The 19,123-nt window shown below is 40.5% G+C and overlaps 1 protein-coding gene across 1 annotated transcript in view; it reads left to right on the top strand.

The window, feature by feature from the left end:
- The window catches only part of SPON1 (spondin 1), a 251,181-nt gene that overhangs the window by 146,733 nt on the left and 85,325 nt on the right, over nucleotides 1-19,123 (top strand). The window contains exon 6 of the mRNA XM_036427060.2: nucleotides 3,506-3,654. Within this exon, the coding sequence (XP_036282953.1) occupies nucleotides 3,506-3,654 (149 nt within the window). The remainder of the gene's footprint in view (nucleotides 1-3,505; nucleotides 3,655-19,123) is intronic.

Below are 19,123 nucleotides of genomic sequence, written 5' to 3'. Positions count from 1 at the left end.
GAATGTAAAATGTGGTTGAAAAAAAAATTTTTTTGAAAAGGTAAGCTGAGACTCTAAGAGATTGAATGGCTGGCTCGTGGCAATCATGCTTTTCTCCCCTGTATCATTCTGCACCTGAATGACTGCCCCTCACCTAAAATCATGTCCTTTCAAATTGTTTTTCAATGGTTGCCTGGCCTGTTCCAACAGGGAGGGTGCAGTCTGGTCCCTCACCCTAGCCTAGTGCCCTGAAGGTATCTGTCATGTGGCTGATGTTATTCATGTGTTAAAATGTGAATTAATGTGGTATGTTGTAAGATCATTGTAGAAAGCTTACAACTGTATTGACTAGAATGTCTAACTGGTCTAATGAATTTATTGAAGGGTAAGAAACCACAAAAGCATCATACTCTTGAAGCACTTGCTTCTTTGCACATGTGCCTTTAGACTGAATCGTTGGATGTTAGGGGAATTTGGAGTAAGCTGCTCCATCCCCTGTGCTCTCTGTTCTTGTTTCTGTAATAACCCTGACCATGCTTAATTGTAAGTAATCTGCTTATCCATCTGTTTCTCCACCCCTAGACTATGAGTCCCTCTAGAGCAAGCACCATATCTAATTCCTGTCAGGGTCTATGGCCAGCCACTACACTTGGCACAGATTTAATGGAAGTTGAATGAATAAACCAGAAAGACCCATCTGGGCCCATCTCCTAATCCCCCTATGACTGTGCTTGTTTCCATTCTCTTATCCTGTTCCATATTATCTATTTCTTATCTTCTTTACTGAATTAGGGCAGGTTTTGTGTTTTACTCATTTTTACAGTCTCCCTAACAACCAGGGAAGGAGGAAATGATAATTATTGAGTGTCTATTGTGTTGCCAGTAGTAATTGCACATATATTATATCCCTTTTTCAATAATTTAATTTAATTAATATAATAGGTTGATAAGGTAGGCATTATCATTCTTGAATTATAAAAGAGAAAGCCAAACAAAACTCAGGGAGATAAAGTAATTGGAATTTGACCAAGTTTGCACAGTTAGGAAGTAGTAATGCCAGGACTTGGATCCCTCTCTGCTGGTTTTAAGACCAATGGTTTCTTTTCTGTTGTTGGTTGATGTTTGTTTCATAATAGTATGCAGGATAGCTAAGTGCGTTAGCCCAGTAGGTGTCAGGAGCTATGCTGAACTGAGATTTTAATGTAATCACTTTGAATCCAATCTGTACAAACCTGCTCCCAAAAGCTCCAAGCACGGATACTGCCACCTTCCCACTGGATCATTTGGATGAAATGCTTTAGGAAATGTGTACTGAGCACTCACACTGTATCAGGCACAGTGCCAGGTACTGGGGATGCAGTGCTGAAAACAAATTCTATCAGGGAGCTTAAGTCTAGTGGGAAAGCAGACATGTAACAAGTGATTATTATTTTTGCTAGAGGAAACCTATGACAAAGGTTTCAGTCAGTCTTGGGAGGCTTCTGGGTATCATCAAGGAAGGATGAGTTGGCCAAGACAAGAGCAAAGAAGCACGAAGGGACCAGCATGGGTTAAGCCACTGAGGTACAAAAATTGTAGGTAGGATGCCAGACCAGCATGGCTCAGTGGTTGAGCATCAACCTATGAACCAGGAGGTCATGGTTCCATTCCCAGTCAGGGTGCATGCCCAGTTTGCAGACTTGATCCCCAGTGTGGGCTGTGCAGGAGGCAGCAGATCAATGATTCTCTCATCATTGATGTTTCTATCTCTCTCTTCCTCTCCCTTCCTCTCTGAAATCAATAAAAACATATTGCAGGTAGAATAGGTCTGGAACAAGGGGGCATTTTGATGGCACAGAACAAGGGGACCAAGAGGTGCTTTGACTGGTTTCCCTGAGTTCACATCATGAACCAAAGGCCAGCACTCGTTCCCGTTCTTGCTCTTACTACAAGCAGTGCTCTTGGCTGAGATGACAGCTAGGACATTCTCCTCACACAGGAAGAGAGGGAGAGCAATAGCTGGCAGCGTCTCCATCTGTCTTCTCTAGAAACACGACAGATAAACACAAGTTTGCATCTCCCTGATGTGTGGGAAATAATGAACAAGCAGTTGGGCAGACCCACATGGTGTTGTCATCTGCCTGGGGTGGGGCAAGGCTGCCCTCAGCAGGCCAGAAGGCTGGCTTTGTGCCCATGCTCTTAATGTGCCCCTGGGAGCAGGGCCCATGGGGTAGCAGGTGGCAAACAAAAACAGGACCTAGTCCTGATGGGAGTCATTTCCTAAGTGGTGGGTTGCAATGGAGTGTTCTGCCCACACTAGGCCACAGGTGATGAACTGCAAATGTCAGTTGTGGACGCCAGTGCAAGTTTTCCTCTTTCCTACACCTAAAAATGTTCTTAAACTGAAGACTTTTAAAACCCAACCAAAGAATGGCAGAGAACTAAGCCAACCCTATGATGAATTGTATGTAACTTAGTAAGACATATATATATATATATATACACACACACACACATTCATCGCATGCAAAGCAAACCCAATGTCACACTGATATTGACTCTGCTCCTCTCTCTGGGACTTTAAAAAAATCTCCAGGTTAAGATCTGTCTTGGTCCCACCCAGACCTTATTCTGCTCTCCTCTTGTGTCGACCATTAATTCCCAGGGCCTACAACCCACAACAATCATCCTCCTGCATGATCCTCACCAAACCACAGTGGACTGATCACTTCCTCATATTCCAACTGCCTTTGCATCCTTCAGCATGGCTAGCCTGCCTTCCCCAACCCCCATGCTGGGATGTACAGAAAAGCCAGCTAAAGGCAACAATGCTTATTCCCCAGAATTGTAAGCCTATTTCACACTCTACCCCTTTACTTTTTGCTCCTTGCTGACCTCCCCAGCTCTGCACTACAATCTTGCTCCCTCTAATGCATTCTCTACACTGCTGCCTGGATGATTTATCTGAAATTCAAATGTGATCACATCACTCCCCTACACAGAGCCCTTCTGTGGTTTCAAACCCTTTCAAATGACATCCAGACTCCTGAAGTATTTAGAACAAAGCCATCCATGAGTAGGCTTCTTCCTCCCTCCCTGGCATTATTTCTTACTTCTTCCCTTGACAGTTTGTGGCACAGCAATGCTAAATTACTTATGGCTCCCTAAACACACAGTGTTATTTAATGTTTCTTAGCCTGCCAGAAATAGTATTGCCTCTCTATTCTATCTTACAAATTTGATCAGCCTTTAAAATTCTCTCAGCTGTTCCCTTCTCTGAAACCCTTCCAAATGAAAGCCATCATTCTGGGCAGCCCCTGTGTCTTATTCAGTCATCTACTGTTGCCCTGTCTGCATGTTCCCAAGACTTACCTGTCCATAGGGACTGTCTTACTCATCGCTGCTATAGCACAGGGCCTAGCACCAACCAGGTGGGTAGCCAGCTCTGGTTTAGTCATTGTCCAATTATACTTCGTCCCCATCATTAAAGGGCCTTGAGTTTGAGCCACAGCCACACTGACATCTGCATCCTGATTGGCTTTCCTAGGTCGGGCCAACCACTGGTCTGCGATCATTGGTGGATCCCACTCCAAGAATTACGTGCTGTGGGAGTACGGAGGATATGCCAGCGAGGGCGTCAAACAAGTTGCAGAATTGGGCTCTCCCGTAAAAATGGAGGAAGAAATTCGACAACAGGTAAGAAAAACAATCACAGAATAACCCAAAACCAGAAATGCTATCAAAGCATTCTTTAGATTTCTTTCCCAGGATCTAGTACAATGTGCTGGAAAACTGGTACCCAGGAAGCAGAATCTATTGCTGAGCCTGGAAGGTCTGGGTTAGGCTGAGGACAGAGGCACCAATGCCCATGATGTTGTCCTCCTTTGACTGCGTTTGTGTTTTCTTTCATTTGTGCTAAAAGCTGCTGCTGTGGCTACATTGTTGGGGCACTGTCTCTGGTTTCCTGAGAATCTATGTGGTGGCTTATGATTTGCTTACCATGATCCTTGAGAGGTTCAAGGAGTGATATCCTGGTTGTCTAAGCCAAAACTACCATTTCCAAAGATAAACATTTGAGGTGTTTGGTAAATTAGGCAGGCATTAATTCTAATCATTGGAGACTGAAGCATCTTTCAGGTACCATGTGCCATGTTATGTGGGTCTAAGAGCTGTACCATTATTTAGGTACCAACTCCCACCACTGAGACAAAGGAGAAATAATTTGTTCTGATGAGGGATCTTGGAAGAAGAGCTGTATTTTCCTCTGGCCATTCACAGGCTGCCCTGTGGATAGGAGGTGGTCCAGCTTTGGCCATCACTACCCACAAAATCCCTTTGGGCCAGAGAGAGAAAATGCAGGACACCCCAGAGACAATGGGTTCATGTCTCCCAATATGCATGTGCCCACAGACCTGAGCAGCAAAGGAAGCTGAGTGCAGCTGAGGTGCTTTCCCTGGAAGTCACACATCTGGACTCTTAGCCCCCAAACACCCTAAATTGAATGCAACAAAGGTCACCCTCATTCCTACTTTAATCCCATGAGAAATTTTTTTTGGACCAAAGCCCCCAAGTGCCCAGGAATTAACTTATGTTTCTTATGAATTCAATTTAAAATCTTTTCTCCATTCTCAGGGAGGGAGGAGGATGGGGGTGTAAAATGTTTAGCCAGATGTTTTAAGATTGCTTGTCATGTATTCATCACAAGTCCATCTGACTAACTGCTCAGTGTTCCTCTGACTCTGGCTGTCCTGCCTGGTAACTGGCATCACTTATTCAGGCCATAGCACAGCTACGCACATTGTCAAAGTCATGGCGGGCTCCTATTGGTCCCAGTCTGTCCCACTTGTCATGGGAGTGGGAGGGAAGTCTCTTGTTTGGGATCTTGAGGATCCATCCTTATTTCTAGTTCTCAGCGTTGGAATTGTGATACGCTGCCTTATCAAATTATGTCGTGTGGTATGGGGGAAACCATGTGTTACAAATAATGGTTGAAATACTGAAGTTTGCAAATAAGTTATATCCAAGGCAAGGGCATCTTCATAATAATGTCAGTCTCACTTGTTCGCTACCTTGAGAGTTTTCTGGAAAAGAAGGAAGCATGTGTGAATGTGAGACACTGAGAACGTGTTGTGCTGGTAAACATATCTGTCAAGTGTCATAGCAGCAAAAAAGTTGATAACTGATGGACAGGGCCCTCAGCCTTAGAATGCTCCCCTTAGGAAAACATTCTTTGCTTGGTGTGTTCTGAGCCAGCACACCTAGGATTGGCTTCGGTACCACACAGGTGATGCCTGCTTGTCCCAGCTGGCTAGTGTTTCTGACATTATGTCATAGTTGTAAGTTTAACTGTTGATACTGCACATGTCGATAAAAAGCATGTCTCCGGGTCTATCACTGCCTTTCAGGTCCCCTGTGTACTAGATGTGTATCTTGAGCTCTCACTTCCAGTTTGAGAAGACAACATTTTATCTGTCATTTTTACAGATAAGGAAACTGAGGCAGTCAATAGCTAGAACTTGAACTCAAGTCTGTGTAGCTACAAACCCTATAGATAGTTTCAGATATTAAAGTTGGAGGGCCTTGTGAAAATGTCAGTTGCCTTGTTCAAAACTTAAGATTTTCATGATGATGATGATGCTGTGAATTTCATAACTCGGGACCTGAGAACATGTGGGCCTCCCACCCACTACACTGGCTCTGCCCATCCACCTTCCTGGCCCCACACAACTGCCCAAGAGAGAAACTCCTCTTGCCAGCCTCTGACATAAGCCTGTTTCCAGAGCTGCACTAACAATGCATCAAACTCCCGTCTCCTTAGAAAGTCAATTGGAGAGAGTGATTTTGGGGCGCCTTCACTTCCAAACACGTCATGTTTCTATCGTTCCTGCAAGCATCCAATTTATTATATTTTTATGTAAGTCAGGTAAGAAGCAACATAAAAAGGAGCAGAGGTGGGAATCTTCCTAGAATATAAACATGTCCCCTGAATAATCGGGAACTTGTTTGAACACATCTACAAACTAACTCAGTGTTCTGAGCCTTTAATACTTTATAGCCTACCAATCACTCTATCAAAGAACCCGAGTCCAACCAGGATGAAAATAAAAAGCCCTTTCTTCCCAAGAAAGACATTTATATGCTTACCAGCCTTCTCGTATTATAGACTTACTGCTCACTGCAAGTGTCAAGGGCATTAAAAAATCACAGTAGAGATTGTTGAAGGTAAATCTTATGCTAATGCTTTCAAACAAATGAACAAACCAATAATCCCATCAGTAGTGGGAAATTGTGATAGTATCATTGAGTATAAATTTTAATGTTAATATAACCTAGAAAAACCTAGAAAATTCATAAAAACTTACAGCAGTGTTATTGGCAAAAATGACACTGGTGGCTGAAGAGAGTGGAGGAAGGAAGCAGGGCACACTTCTTAGAGGGAGACAGGCAAATGTGCTCTGGTGGGCACTGGCATCTAGACATTTTCTAAACGCAGTTAGGTATTGTTAAAATCTGTCTTGTATTCTGTCTGGCATTTTTATGTTTGTAGAAAAAGGGAGAACCTTCTACATCAGCTCAGTCTTTCATGTTTGCAGATGCCCACCAAATATCTCCAGCACCTAATTCATTCTCATACCTAGTAGCTGCTTAACAAGCATCTGAGTTGGTTAATCCACAAGCAAGCCATGAACATCTCTTGCATAAAATCCTGAGCTGTGATCGGCCATTCACTCATGAAAAAAAATGCGCTAGAATAAACACACCAGCTTTTAGGTTTCTCTGAATTCAAGACTTCCCTGCTGGTGAGAAGTCAGGTCATGGTGCACCCTAGTATAGGCATTTCCTGTTTCATCTTCAGAAAGCCTTGCTTTGACAGATCTCGTAAGCCGGCCAATAGGATGATTGTGCCACCTATGGCCCAAGAATCAATAAACAAGCAAGTGTTCTTTTCTTCTTTAAAGTTGAAGCAGTTTATAAGGGTTTGGGAATTGGCAAAAAGGGTTTGAGTTTTTTTTTCCTCATCTTTAAACAGTTAGAGATGATATATATGTCTACTAAACTTATTTTTCCTGATTTCCTAAACTTTTTTATCACTTTTCTCTAATGAAAACCACTGCCTTATTTCTGATGTGTTCCATGGACTATAACATACTGACCCATCTGGTTGAGAAAGTCACACACACACACACACACATACACACACCAGCTCTTACTTATTAAAATAAAGTTCTAGTCCAGCCAGTATGGCTCAGTGGTTGAGCATCGCCTGTGTACCTGAAATCTGTGGGTTAGATTCCCAGTCGGGGCACATACCTGGGTTGTGGGTTCAATCTCAGTCGGGTCACATGTGGAGGCAACAATCTCTCTCTCTCTCTCTCTCTCTCTCTCTCTCTCTCTCTCTCTCTCTCTCTCTCTCTCTCTCTCTTTCCCACTCCCATTTCTCCCTCTCTAGAATCAATTTTTTTAATTAATAATAAAAAAAAGGCCTACAATACTTTCCAAAGCTTCTTCGAGTTAGATTGGATATAATTTTTTTAGGTTTGTCACCCCACTGCATGCAGCTCCAGGAGTGCCCATTTTGTCTGTGTTACATTAACATCATTGTCCATCCTCCTTTGTCCTTCCCCATCTCATTCCAGGTTTAACTCCATGGAGTGCATATATTAATAAGAGGGCACTAGTATCAACATGATACTAGGAGTGGGGCAGGAAAGGAGTTAAAGACTCTCCGTCACAGACATGATACAGAGATTAGAACATCATTTGAAAGGTGTGATTTGAGTCACATGAAGCCTCTTGTTTGCTTTCAGTGGAGACTTCAAACAAATCAAAATCACAGTAGGACAGGCAGCCAAAGCAACTCAGTGATGCCCGTTCTTTCATAAAACTGGTCTGCCTCTTCCCAGCAGTTTCTGGCTTCCCCAGTTCTGCACCAGAGCATCACCAAGTCCTGGGAATGTTTTCTGAGAATCTCTGTATGAGGGAAATGTGGGACAATTCTATTCAAAACTTATAGATTACTTAACATACACAGAAATCTATTTTTATAACAACTGAACCAAATTATTGCAAACCGAAAACAAGTGTAAATGGGGAATAGTTAATAAATTGCCTTAAGATATAGAGGGCAGTTTGGCAATATCTATCAAATAGTACATTTTCTTGTTTTATTGTAACAAAACATGTAATGCAATATTTATCACTGTAATTGTTTGTAAGTGTACATTTATGTAGTGTTGAGTATATTGACATTACTGTTTGTACATTTTATTTATACCTCAACATAATAATTCTCTATTTAGGAATTTGTCTTCTGGAAATATTCTCACACAAAGGTGTATGAGGAAGGAGAATTATTATAACACTAGAGGCCCTGTGCACAACATTTGTACATTTGTTCCCGGGGTGGGGGCCTGACCCTCAGCCCAGCCTGCACCCTCTCACAGCACAGGACCCCTCCAGGGATGTCCACCACTGCTGCACTTGCCAGACATCAACCCGGCTTCTGGATAAGCAGTGCTTCCCCCTGTGGGAGAGCACTGACCACCAGGGGGCAGCTCCTGCGTTAAGTGTCTGCCCCTTGGTGGTCAGTGCACATCATAGCATCGGTTGTTACACTTTTTGGTTAATTTGCTTATTAGGGTTTTATTATATAGGATTGCTTATAAAAATAAGAGATGGAAAAAAGAAATTCTATCAATAGGGGATTGGCTGCTTTTATATATTCAATAGTTAAATACCATGCAACTATTAAGAGGAATAAGGCAGATCTGTATATACTGAAAAGCAAAACAGTGCCCCTAGCTTTCTGCCAAGTGGGGGGGAAAGGTAGGTGGGTGGAAGTCAAAGTATTATATAAAATTTTATATGCAGAGAATGTTTCTGTGAAATTGTCTCTAGACCAGGGGTTAGAACTGAAATGTGTGTCCACATTTCACCACCTGCCTTTTTGTACTATTTGTTCATGTCCAAGAATGTTATTTAAATAAACAAAGAAAACGTTAATAAGAAATGGAATACTACAAAAAGACCAATACCCTAAACTTAATTTGTAAACTTCAAGTGCTAACCCCAAAAATACCAAATAGGTTTTTAATTATATAGACTAATTCTATGGAAGAGCTACATAGTCAAGAATAGTCAGAAAATGCCTTGAGAATAATGATTTGGGGGAGTAGGGAAGAGACTAGCTAAACTAGATGTTAAAACTACATTTAATAAAACTGTGTGAAATTAGAGCATGAATAGATATAGTAATAGCCCCAAGTTCATCTTAAATTAAGTATATGAAAAAGGTATAATTTCTATTGGTTGGGGGAAATGGATTCTTTAATAAATGATAATGACACAATTGGAAGCCAAGGGAAAACCAATTAGCTTCATACTTCAATTCTTAAACCAAAATAAACTCCAAATATATAAAAGATTTAAATATTTAAAAATGAAGATGTAAAAGCATTAGAAGAAAACATGAGAGAATCATTTTTATAATCTAGGACAAAGTCCCTTCTAAGCATGTTACATAATCCAGAGGCCCTTAAAGAAAACACTGATAAAAGTAAACTAAAAAACAGTTTTTTATTGTAGAAAAGATTCTTCAAAGTTTTTAAAGATGAAGGACAAAGTGGGAGAAAATATTTGTAGCTCTTACAATCACCAAAAGGCTAAGTTCTTTAGTGTATAAAGAGGACTTACGTGTCAATTTTAAAAGACCAATAAACCAATAGAAAAATAATTATCAAATACATGGAAAGTTCTCAAAAAAAAAGAAGTTAGATGGCTTTTAGGTAGTTTAAAAGATGCTCAACTTTATTTACAGTTACAGAAATGCAAATTCACTCACAGCTACAGTTGACAGATGTAGGAAAACAGATACTTGAGTATGCCAGTTGTGGCAGCACAGATGGCTATAACTTTGTGGAGGGCACATTTCTCTGATTCAGTTTTTGAGTGTTGACCCATGAATCATGGTTCGATTCCTGCCACATGCCCAGGTTTCATGCTAGATCCCCAGTAGGGGGCATACAGGAGGCAACCAATCATGATTTTCTCATCTTTGATGTTTCTATCTCTCCCTCTCCCTTCCTCTCTGATACCAATAAGAACATATTTTAAAAAATGAAAAAGAAAGTGAGCAGAATATTTATAGCGTGTCGTTCCATGTTTTTGCAGTATTTATTCAAATGCTAATGGCAGCACAGATCTGCAGCCTGAACTCCTGACTTCCAGTGCTTGGTTTTCTCTCTGTGGAAAGGCAAGAAGGATAGGCAGCCCTGAAATATCTCACCCTGTATGGACTACCCCGTTTACTGAAAAACTTATGTAGTTTTCACTGGGCTGTTTCTGAGACCCGTTAGAGCCAGACTTTCCAATGAATATTTGCCATCTAGTGGTAAAAATGTGTATGCACCTAGTATAGATTTCATTCATTCATTCATTCATTCATTCATGTGTCAAACACCATATTTGGGAAATCACATGGCCTTAAGGGACTTTTGATTTCTTGGGAAAATATGTCATAGAAATAGGTGATTCCAATACAGAGCAACCTGGACTAAAGGAGACAAGTGCAACAGGGCTGCCTGAGCACAGACAGAACTTTCCCCTGCCTCAGGAAGCTGAGGTATCATGAGCTGCATATTAAACTCAATATTTTGATGCTCTAAAAAATATTAGCTCCTTTCTTGTCTTGCTCTTGCTGGACCGTCAGGGCCAGGGTAGCAGTTTATGTTGTCACCTTCCTTATGTGAGGGTGGACTCACAAACTGAGCATGTTAGGATTGCAGCCAATACATGTGCTTTGGCTAAATGGGGTCGCTGTCTCAAGAGCTGTGCCCCTCGACACCACTACGTTTGGTCTTCAGGTCTGTTTTGAGGATGGGTTGTTCATTTTGTACCTTGTGTCAGAGTGTCTCTGCAATGTCCCTCCTATCTATGCAGTTCCTGAAACTCTCCTAAAGGTAACCCTGACATTCCCCACACAAACAAGTTCTTCCAGCCCATGGAAGATACCCTCCATGGAGCCAAGAACCACCCACCCAGTGGTCCATCTTGCCATTAATGAGAGAAGCATGGCATAAAGGGGTAGGGTATGGATCTGTAAAGGGAAGTTGGGGTCAACTCATCAATGACCTTGAATATCAGGCTGCCAAGATTACAGATAGACCAGTAGGAACAGGGCAGCCCTGAGGAGGGAAGTGACCAGAGACCAGGGCATTGGTTCAGTCAACAGATAGCTATTGACATGTATTGAGTAAGATCCAGTGTGGGAGACACGTGACGCCATCCCCCCAAATTATAATGCACTCTTTACTCCCCTGCAACAACTTAAAATTCTTGTCTCAGAGGAGGAAAGAAATTAAACTGTCTCTGAAACTTCATAGTATATGAAATTAGCTATAAAAATTATAAAGCCATAAGTCACACTTCCAATGGTTCTATAACTGTGTAAACATAGCAATTTCTCTTTAGGATAGAAATATATAAACAAACCGAAGAAATAAGAACCCCGTCTCATGGAGTGAGACATTCTGCTGCCTTCTCAAGTTCTGCCCCCACTTTATAACATCTCCCCTTGATGCCATGTGGGCAATAAAGCTTAGAAGGCCTGGCTTTGAGGACTAAGAAAAATGAAGCCGCAAGCAATTTCAAGCTGCTGAGCTGTGCATGATGATAGAGTTTTGTATAAGGTTACACAGGACTACTAACAAGAAAGTATCAGTGCCGTCTAACTCTATCTTGAATGAAGGACCTCACCAAGTCATGAGCTGAATTTTAAAGGATGAAGAGAGTTTGTAGGTAGACAAAAGGGAAAGGCATGGAGGTGGGAAATACCTTCATGAAACTGGGATGGGAGAGTGCTAGGAGATGGAGGAGGGCAGGACATACTTATTCACTCATTCTTTCCATCAGCGTTTCCTGTGCTCCTATTATAGACCTTGTCCTGAGATAAGCCAGAAGGCATATAAAAGTGCATTAAGACAGACCTTACCTTGAAAGAGCTCAATTATCCAGAGTTCAGGTAGACAGGAAACCCATGAAGCAGTAAAATGCCTTTGCTTCAGGAAAGGAAGGCCAATCGTTCTTTCAAAGTCCTGCTATCCTTTTTATAGCTTCCACTATTGTCTGCCCTGTTCCAGGCACTAGGATAAATTCCTTGCCAACTTACAGATTACAAAGAATCTTAGCAACAACCCTGTAAAGGTGGTTATTATTGGTTTCATTTACCTGGCGAGAAAACCAAAGTCCAGAAAAGTTAGGTAACTAGCCCAAGATCACACAGCCAACAATCTCAGTAGCACTGGAATTTGAGTTCTTTCGTTTTCTTTGGCTCTTTACTTTTCCTCCGTGCTGGCTCTCCATCCCTAGAAGAGCTCTCCTTCCTCCTTCTATATTGATCCAAATTCCACCCAGCCTCCCATAGCCTCCCTGTCATGATTCCTTTCCTGGTCTTCCAAATGCATGCTGTTTCTGCCTTCTTGGATCTTTCAGAGCATCTTGTATTCCTATTGGCTCATTTCCTGCCCTGTATTATGAATGTCTGCATCTGCCTCTAGAAGAAAGCACACAACATGTCGGACTAAGCCCGGCTGTGCCCTGAACCCATCCCTTCCTCTTCCCAGTGGAGCTTTGCATATGACTTATCATACAAGGGTAAGTGTCTGTTGAGTTCAGTTGAACACTTTAGCCCTCAGTTCCGTGACAGAGGACTGCTTTAGCCAAGTCAGCTGTTCCACCTCCTTTCTGCCCATACCTACCATCGTTTCTCCAAACTACAGCCTCTTTCCCAATGGGCTCTGGTTACAGTATTTCTTAATTTATCTTCCCATTCAAAAGCAAAATGACTGCTTCATTAATCAATGGGTAAAGAAAATCAAAAGCCTATTAACTGGCAGGCCAATGATATTCCCAGGGCATTGATCCATCTGTGTTATGGGCAGCATGCTCATTGGTAGCTGCAGTTCCTGAGAGCAGTTCTCTAGGGTATCAGAGGAGGAACTGGAATCTTTTTTGAAATAGCCTTTAAGTGCATAGAAGCATGCCGGATCCTTACTGGGATTTTTTTTTTTTTTTTCGGGAAGACTATTTGCTTGTTGGTATTAAGTATTTCCTATGATTTATGCATGCATTTAACCAAGAAGTACTGACAGGTAAGTATGTGTTATCTGGAGCAAAATTAATTTATCTTTAAAATTTAATGAACTCTTTGCAGAATGTATTCAAGAATCAGTGCAAATATAGAAGGTGTATTCATCTAACTGCTGATCTTGGATCATGACTGCAAACATGGTTGAGTCTTTTAATATGAAGGTTTTTTCTCTACTGATTCCCAAAATTTTTTCTTTCTGAAATGGATTTGGTGATCATGTAAAACTCATCTCTCTGAATTATCTACATTAAGATTAGTGACCCCTAAATGTGAGAAAATATATATACCAAGTACATATAATATCCAAACCTACCACAAAGAAGGGGGTCAAAGGTTACTTCGAAGCCCTCCAGGTTAGGGCATAAGCAGTGTTTGCTGCAGGGGAGGTGTCTGGCTTGGGAGTAGGGCTTTATTTTATTATTCCAATCTCCATTGGCTTATTAGTTTTACAGTCTCCACTACATGCATACTTTTTTAACATGCATCCTGACTTATTAGAGTCTAATATACTAACATCTAAGATTCTTTTACTACATCCAGGACAATGCACAGTCCTTAGAACACTTTCATTTTCCTCACCTCACTAACACCTTATGTCTTATTGTTGCCAAATCATTAACTTTTACAAATTTTAGCCTACAAGCCATTATAAGTATCGTTTTGTGCAGTCAATATTCCTTTAGCATTACCCATACACTTAGTCTTTCTGTTACTCTTCCTTCCTATGCATTTCTATTTTCCTTCAGGGACCATCTCCTTCTACCTGAAGAACTCCTTTAGCATTGCTCTTAATGAGAATTTTCAGGCAAAAAATTCGCTCAGTCTTTATTTGCCTGAAAATGTTTTTATTTTGCCTTCACTCTTAAAGAATTTTTTAAAAATAAGCTAGCAATTATTTTCTCTCAGTATTTTGCAGACCTCATCATGCCTTTGTCTCTGGCTTTCATCATTTCCTTGAGAAGTCACATGTCAACCTGACTTGCTCTTTTAAAGATTACATGTCTTTTTCTAGAGCTGCTTTGAAGATTCAGTCTTTGTCTTTGGTGTTCAGCATTTTTATTACATGCTTAGCTGTAGTTTTGTTTTTATTTCTTTACTGGAGGCCCAGTGCACAGATTCATGCACTGGAAGGATCCCTTGGCCTGGCCTGAGGGAGTCAGGCTGAAATTGGCTCTCCAGCATCCCCTGAGGGTTCCCGGATTGTGAGAGGACAGTTCTCAGGAGATGGACCCTGGAATGGAGCTCCCTCCTCTCTGGTTCCAGATGCATCACCTGAGAACTGCAGTTGCCAAGTCCCCACAGCTCAGCAGCTCCTGCATTGTCTGCCCCTTGGTGGTCAGTGTATGTCATAGCTACTGGTCAGACAGTTGGACTGTCACTTAGACATATATATATATGTATATACACTCACTGTGGAGCTTGCAGCACTTCTTGAATCCACAGCCTGATACCTTTGTCAATTTTGGACAATTTGGGCCATTATTTCTTTAAATGTTGGTTCTGCCTTCAAAGATTGGTTTTCTTTCTCCTCTCCTTCTGGGACTCCAATTGCACATATATTAAATTTTACCATCATTTCTCTTGTTTTTCATGCTTTCTTTTCTATATTCTCCATCATTTTTCCCTCCAGACTTTAGTCTGGACAATTCCCTAATTCTCTCTTCTGCTGGTCTTAGTTCTTAATTCCAGATATATTTATCAGTTCTAGAATTTCCATTTGATTCTTTTCTACAAATTCCAATTTCTTGCTAAAATTCTACATTTTGATCCTATTTCTTTGAACATATTAATCACAGTTTTTGTTTAAGTCCAGCTTTGAGACTTATATCTGGACCATCTGTGTGTGTTTCTAGTATATTTTTCCCTTGGGATAGTTTTCTGGTATGTCTGATAATTTTGTATTGAGTGCCAGACATTGTTATTTGAAAAATTGTCAAAGCTCTGGATGACCCTATCTTCGTTCACAGAGCATTTACTACTCACAGGCAGAAGTGGGAAGATCACTTTAATTAAATGTTGGGTTGCTGTTTTGCAGCTGAATGTCAGGCTTTGTGAGAGCTGTTTTATTTATGGTTCACCCTTACACCAAAGGTGCAGCTAGTCTGGGTCCTAACTGAAAGCCTAGGGAGCTTACCAGTGTCTCCCTCCTCATGGTTTCTGACTTCCAATTAATCTTCTCAAACTTTGAGGCTGCTGAAAGCTCTGTTTGGCCTCTTAGCTACTTATTTCTGCTCAAATTTGCGAACTCTCTATCCTGTGACTCTTATAAATTAGCAATTGCCTCAAGAGGAAAAGCAATGCCAAGTGTCGGACTCACTTCTCTGTCCTTCCTTTCTCTTCAGGATCTTAGCCCGAGTCATTTGCTCTCCCAAGTCCTGTGAGACTGCCAAAAGCTATGCTCAGCTTCTAGTTTCGTATGTATGGCTGAATAAAAATCCAATGCCTAAAAGGGAATATCTCGCTCACTTCTATGCATTTCCCATCTCTCCAGGATCTTGGCCTACAAGTTCTGGCTGCATTAAGAGTTCTCCTATGCTTTGAACCAAGTTGTTTTCTTTTGTTTTATCCATTTTTTCGAGCAGTTCTTGGTAGGCTGTTGGTCTGACACAAGCTAGTTCATTATTGTTGGAGGTGAAACTAGGATCTCTTCTTTAAGCATTTGGGTTCTTCTCCCGACATACAGCTGTGTCTCCAGTATCATTCTGATTCTTTGTCTTAAAACCCAACTCCATTTCCTGGTATCAGTACTAATCATGTGGAAAACTCTGTCTTTCTATCTGCAATTGTTCAAAGCTCCCCCCTTAAGTTATATTTATTGTGTTTATATTTGCTGTTTGTTTCCATTTCTAATTTATATTGGAAGATACAGCATTAACGCCAGGTGTGACCTTCTTCCAAGTGAGGGCCTTGGCAAAATTCTGCAATGGAAAAGGGGCTTATAATGCTCTGGGATTTTTCCTGGCAGGCTTTCCTCTGCATGGAAGTCTCTCTCCTGCTAATCAAAGCACTCTTTTTCTGGGTCCTGCTTCTCACTCACATGAGCCCACTGCAAAGGAACCACCTGCCCCTGAGTTTGAACTCAACCTATACTGGAACTTAGCTTTCTGACTTATTAATGCCAGTGCATATGAATGACAAATTTGCTATATATGTCATAATAAATGCTAGTAAAATTGGGTTTTGATTTTTCCAAATACTCAAACTCTTTAAAAAATGTTAACCTCGGCTGTTGCCGCCTGCTCCATCCTGGTGGCGGCAGCCCAGATTCAAATCTGTAATAAATTTGTAATTAGACTCCGCAAAAAAAAAAAAAAAAAAAAAAAAAAAAAAAAAAAAAAAAAAAGTTAACCTCAATGGATTTAAAGAAAACAATATTAAAATTAACTAATTAAAAATAAGGAATTAACAGTAGTCAACTAGTAGGACTCTGGTTGATTCTAAGATATCATGAAATTGTGCCACTTTTTTCAGTGTTTGAGGCATTAGAGATGAATCAGAGATTATAAAAGAATTTTTTGAGGCCTTTGAAAATGAATTAAATTAAAATAATAGAGTTTGCTAAATATACCGATATAAAATGAACTACATTGGTTATATATTGAGCATGAATCAGTGTGTAGATAGAACTGTTTAATGTGGTAGATGAGCTCAAATTCAATTCAACTGGGAGCAGCAATGAACATTGTAATCTAAAACAGAATTGTTAAAGGAAGGAACCATAAAAGGTAATACGTGAGTATGTCAAATATAAAACACTCCAAAAATTCACCATGCCTGATTTCTATTTTAGGCTTCTTGAAAGTGGATCTAGTACATAAAGATACTTGCAAAGCAGTCTGAGTGCAAAAACACTGATTTTTATAAAACTTTCCCTAGCTGAAACCGGTTTGGCTCAGTGGATAGAGCGTCGGCTTGCAGACTGAAAGGTCCCGGGTTTGATTCCGATCAAGGGCATGTACCTTGGTTGCAGGCACATCCCCAGTAGTGGGTGTGCAAGAAGCAGCTGATCAATGATTCTCTCTCATGGATGTTTCTAACTCTCTATCCCTCTTTGTTCCTCTCTCTTCCTCTCTGTAAAAATATCAATAAAATATATTAAAGAAAAAAAAAAACTGAAACTACATAGTTAAAAAAACAACAAAAAACTTTCCCTAATCCTTGACAGTTATCCTGTTCTTGCCTATATGCAATATGTTTACTAACTTGTCCTTATTGGGTCCTTTCAAAGCTGTCACATCCTTTTTCTCACTCATCACTCATTCATTTAAAAGTTTAGCCCTAGCCGGTTTGGCTCAGTGGATAGAGTGTCAACCAGCAGACTAAAGGGTTCCAGGTTCAATTCTGGTCAAGGGCACATGCCCAGATTGTAGGCTCGATCCCCAGTAGGAGATATGCAAGAGGCAGCCAATCAATGATTTTCTTTCATCGATGATGTTCCTATCTCTCTTCCTCTCCCTTCCTCTCTCTAGAATTAATAAAAACATATTTTTTTTAAAAAAAATAAATTATGTAAAGACAGTATAAGAATTGCTGATATAAAGAAATTTGGGGACATACACAACTAATTCTTAGCAAACACACAACTCTCCTATAAGAGCATTAGTGTGCTTCTGTAGACAGGAATGGCACACAGCTGGAGCATTCAGCATGGAGTGGGCTCTGTCAGCATTTACTAGAGAGGAATGACAAGCATTGGTTAGACCTGCAAGGAGGTTAAGTGGCAGATAGTCAAGAATGCATCTATAGTGCTACTGATGAGTACAGTACATTTTGCTCAGGCTGGGTTAAATCTTGTCTATTTGAAGTCACCTTCCTTGCTACCATTCCTCTTATCCTTTATATTCATTCACTAGCATGATTTCAGAATGACTGAAAACAGCTCCTTCCCCAACCTGTAATATTACCTAAGTTTACTGATAACAGTGAACTTTTGTGTGTGTTATTGCTACAAACTTTACATGAATCATCTCATTGAATCTTTAGAACCCTATGAAGTAATACTATAATTATCTTTGTCTTATACTTGAGGAAATTGAGACTCACAAGAGTGGAATGACTTGCCCAAAGGTTTATAGATAGTAATGGTAGATTCAGAATTTAAGACCAGGTCATCAGAATTCAGAACTCACATTTTCACCAACACACTTAACTGCATCCCTCATCATGGAACTTGGAAGTTGGTGCTTCCTGTTTCTCAGAATGTGGTTAACTCCCCACATTGCCATTTTTCCCTTTTCTTTTCTTTTCTTTTCTTTTCTATTCTTTTCTTTCTTTCCCCCCCTCTGGTGAGCATCTATCAACTCTGCCTACTTTCCTTTTCTTTAAGAATTTATGCCTTTCCTCTCTCTCATTCTTCAAATTCTTCCTGACTCCTCAAACATGGCGAAGTTCAGGGTTCCAACATCCTATTTTACACGCAATGTAACATATATACTAAGTTACATACCTATTCCTAATTGACATAGGTAAGAATTTCAACCATATTTCAGAAACTGAATGACTGTTTCTTATTCCCTTTCAAGATCATTGTCATGTGAAGCATATTTACCTGAAGGATTCTGTGACTTTTTCTTTACTACACCGCCTTAAAACACACATACGTATTTTGGTCTCAAGTGACTGAGGAAGAGTCATTTATCCTCATAGGTTATGTTCTACATGCACTTCTCCAATTAAATGAGAATTTAAAAGTCAGAAACAATACAGAATCCTACACAAACTTGCTCTGATTTTACAACCAATCCCTACTTCCACCCCACTGATGGGTAAAGAAATGAAATCAGCCTGTTTTATTTTTATTATTCTTTGGATTCCATGGTTACATACCCTTCAAGGAAATGAGAATAGATATTTCCAAGACTGTACCATCATTCACAAGAACTCAGTAATAAATACAATAAATGCCTAAATAAATCACGGCTAGAGTTGGTAATATAATTCCTGTAAAGAAGCACTAATGTGTCAATCCACATGATGCCCCAGCCCCATTTTAAGTTAAATGAATTACACAGCCCTCTT

The sequence above is a fragment of the Pipistrellus kuhlii genome, unplaced genomic scaffold, assembly GCF_014108245.1.
Source record: "Pipistrellus kuhlii isolate mPipKuh1 unplaced genomic scaffold, mPipKuh1.p scaffold_m20_p_9, whole genome shotgun sequence".
Lineage (NCBI taxonomy): Eukaryota > Metazoa > Chordata > Mammalia > Chiroptera > Vespertilionidae > Pipistrellus > Pipistrellus kuhlii.
Note: the sequence above shows the minus strand (reverse complement) of the source record. Positions and strands in the feature narration are given on the sequence as shown.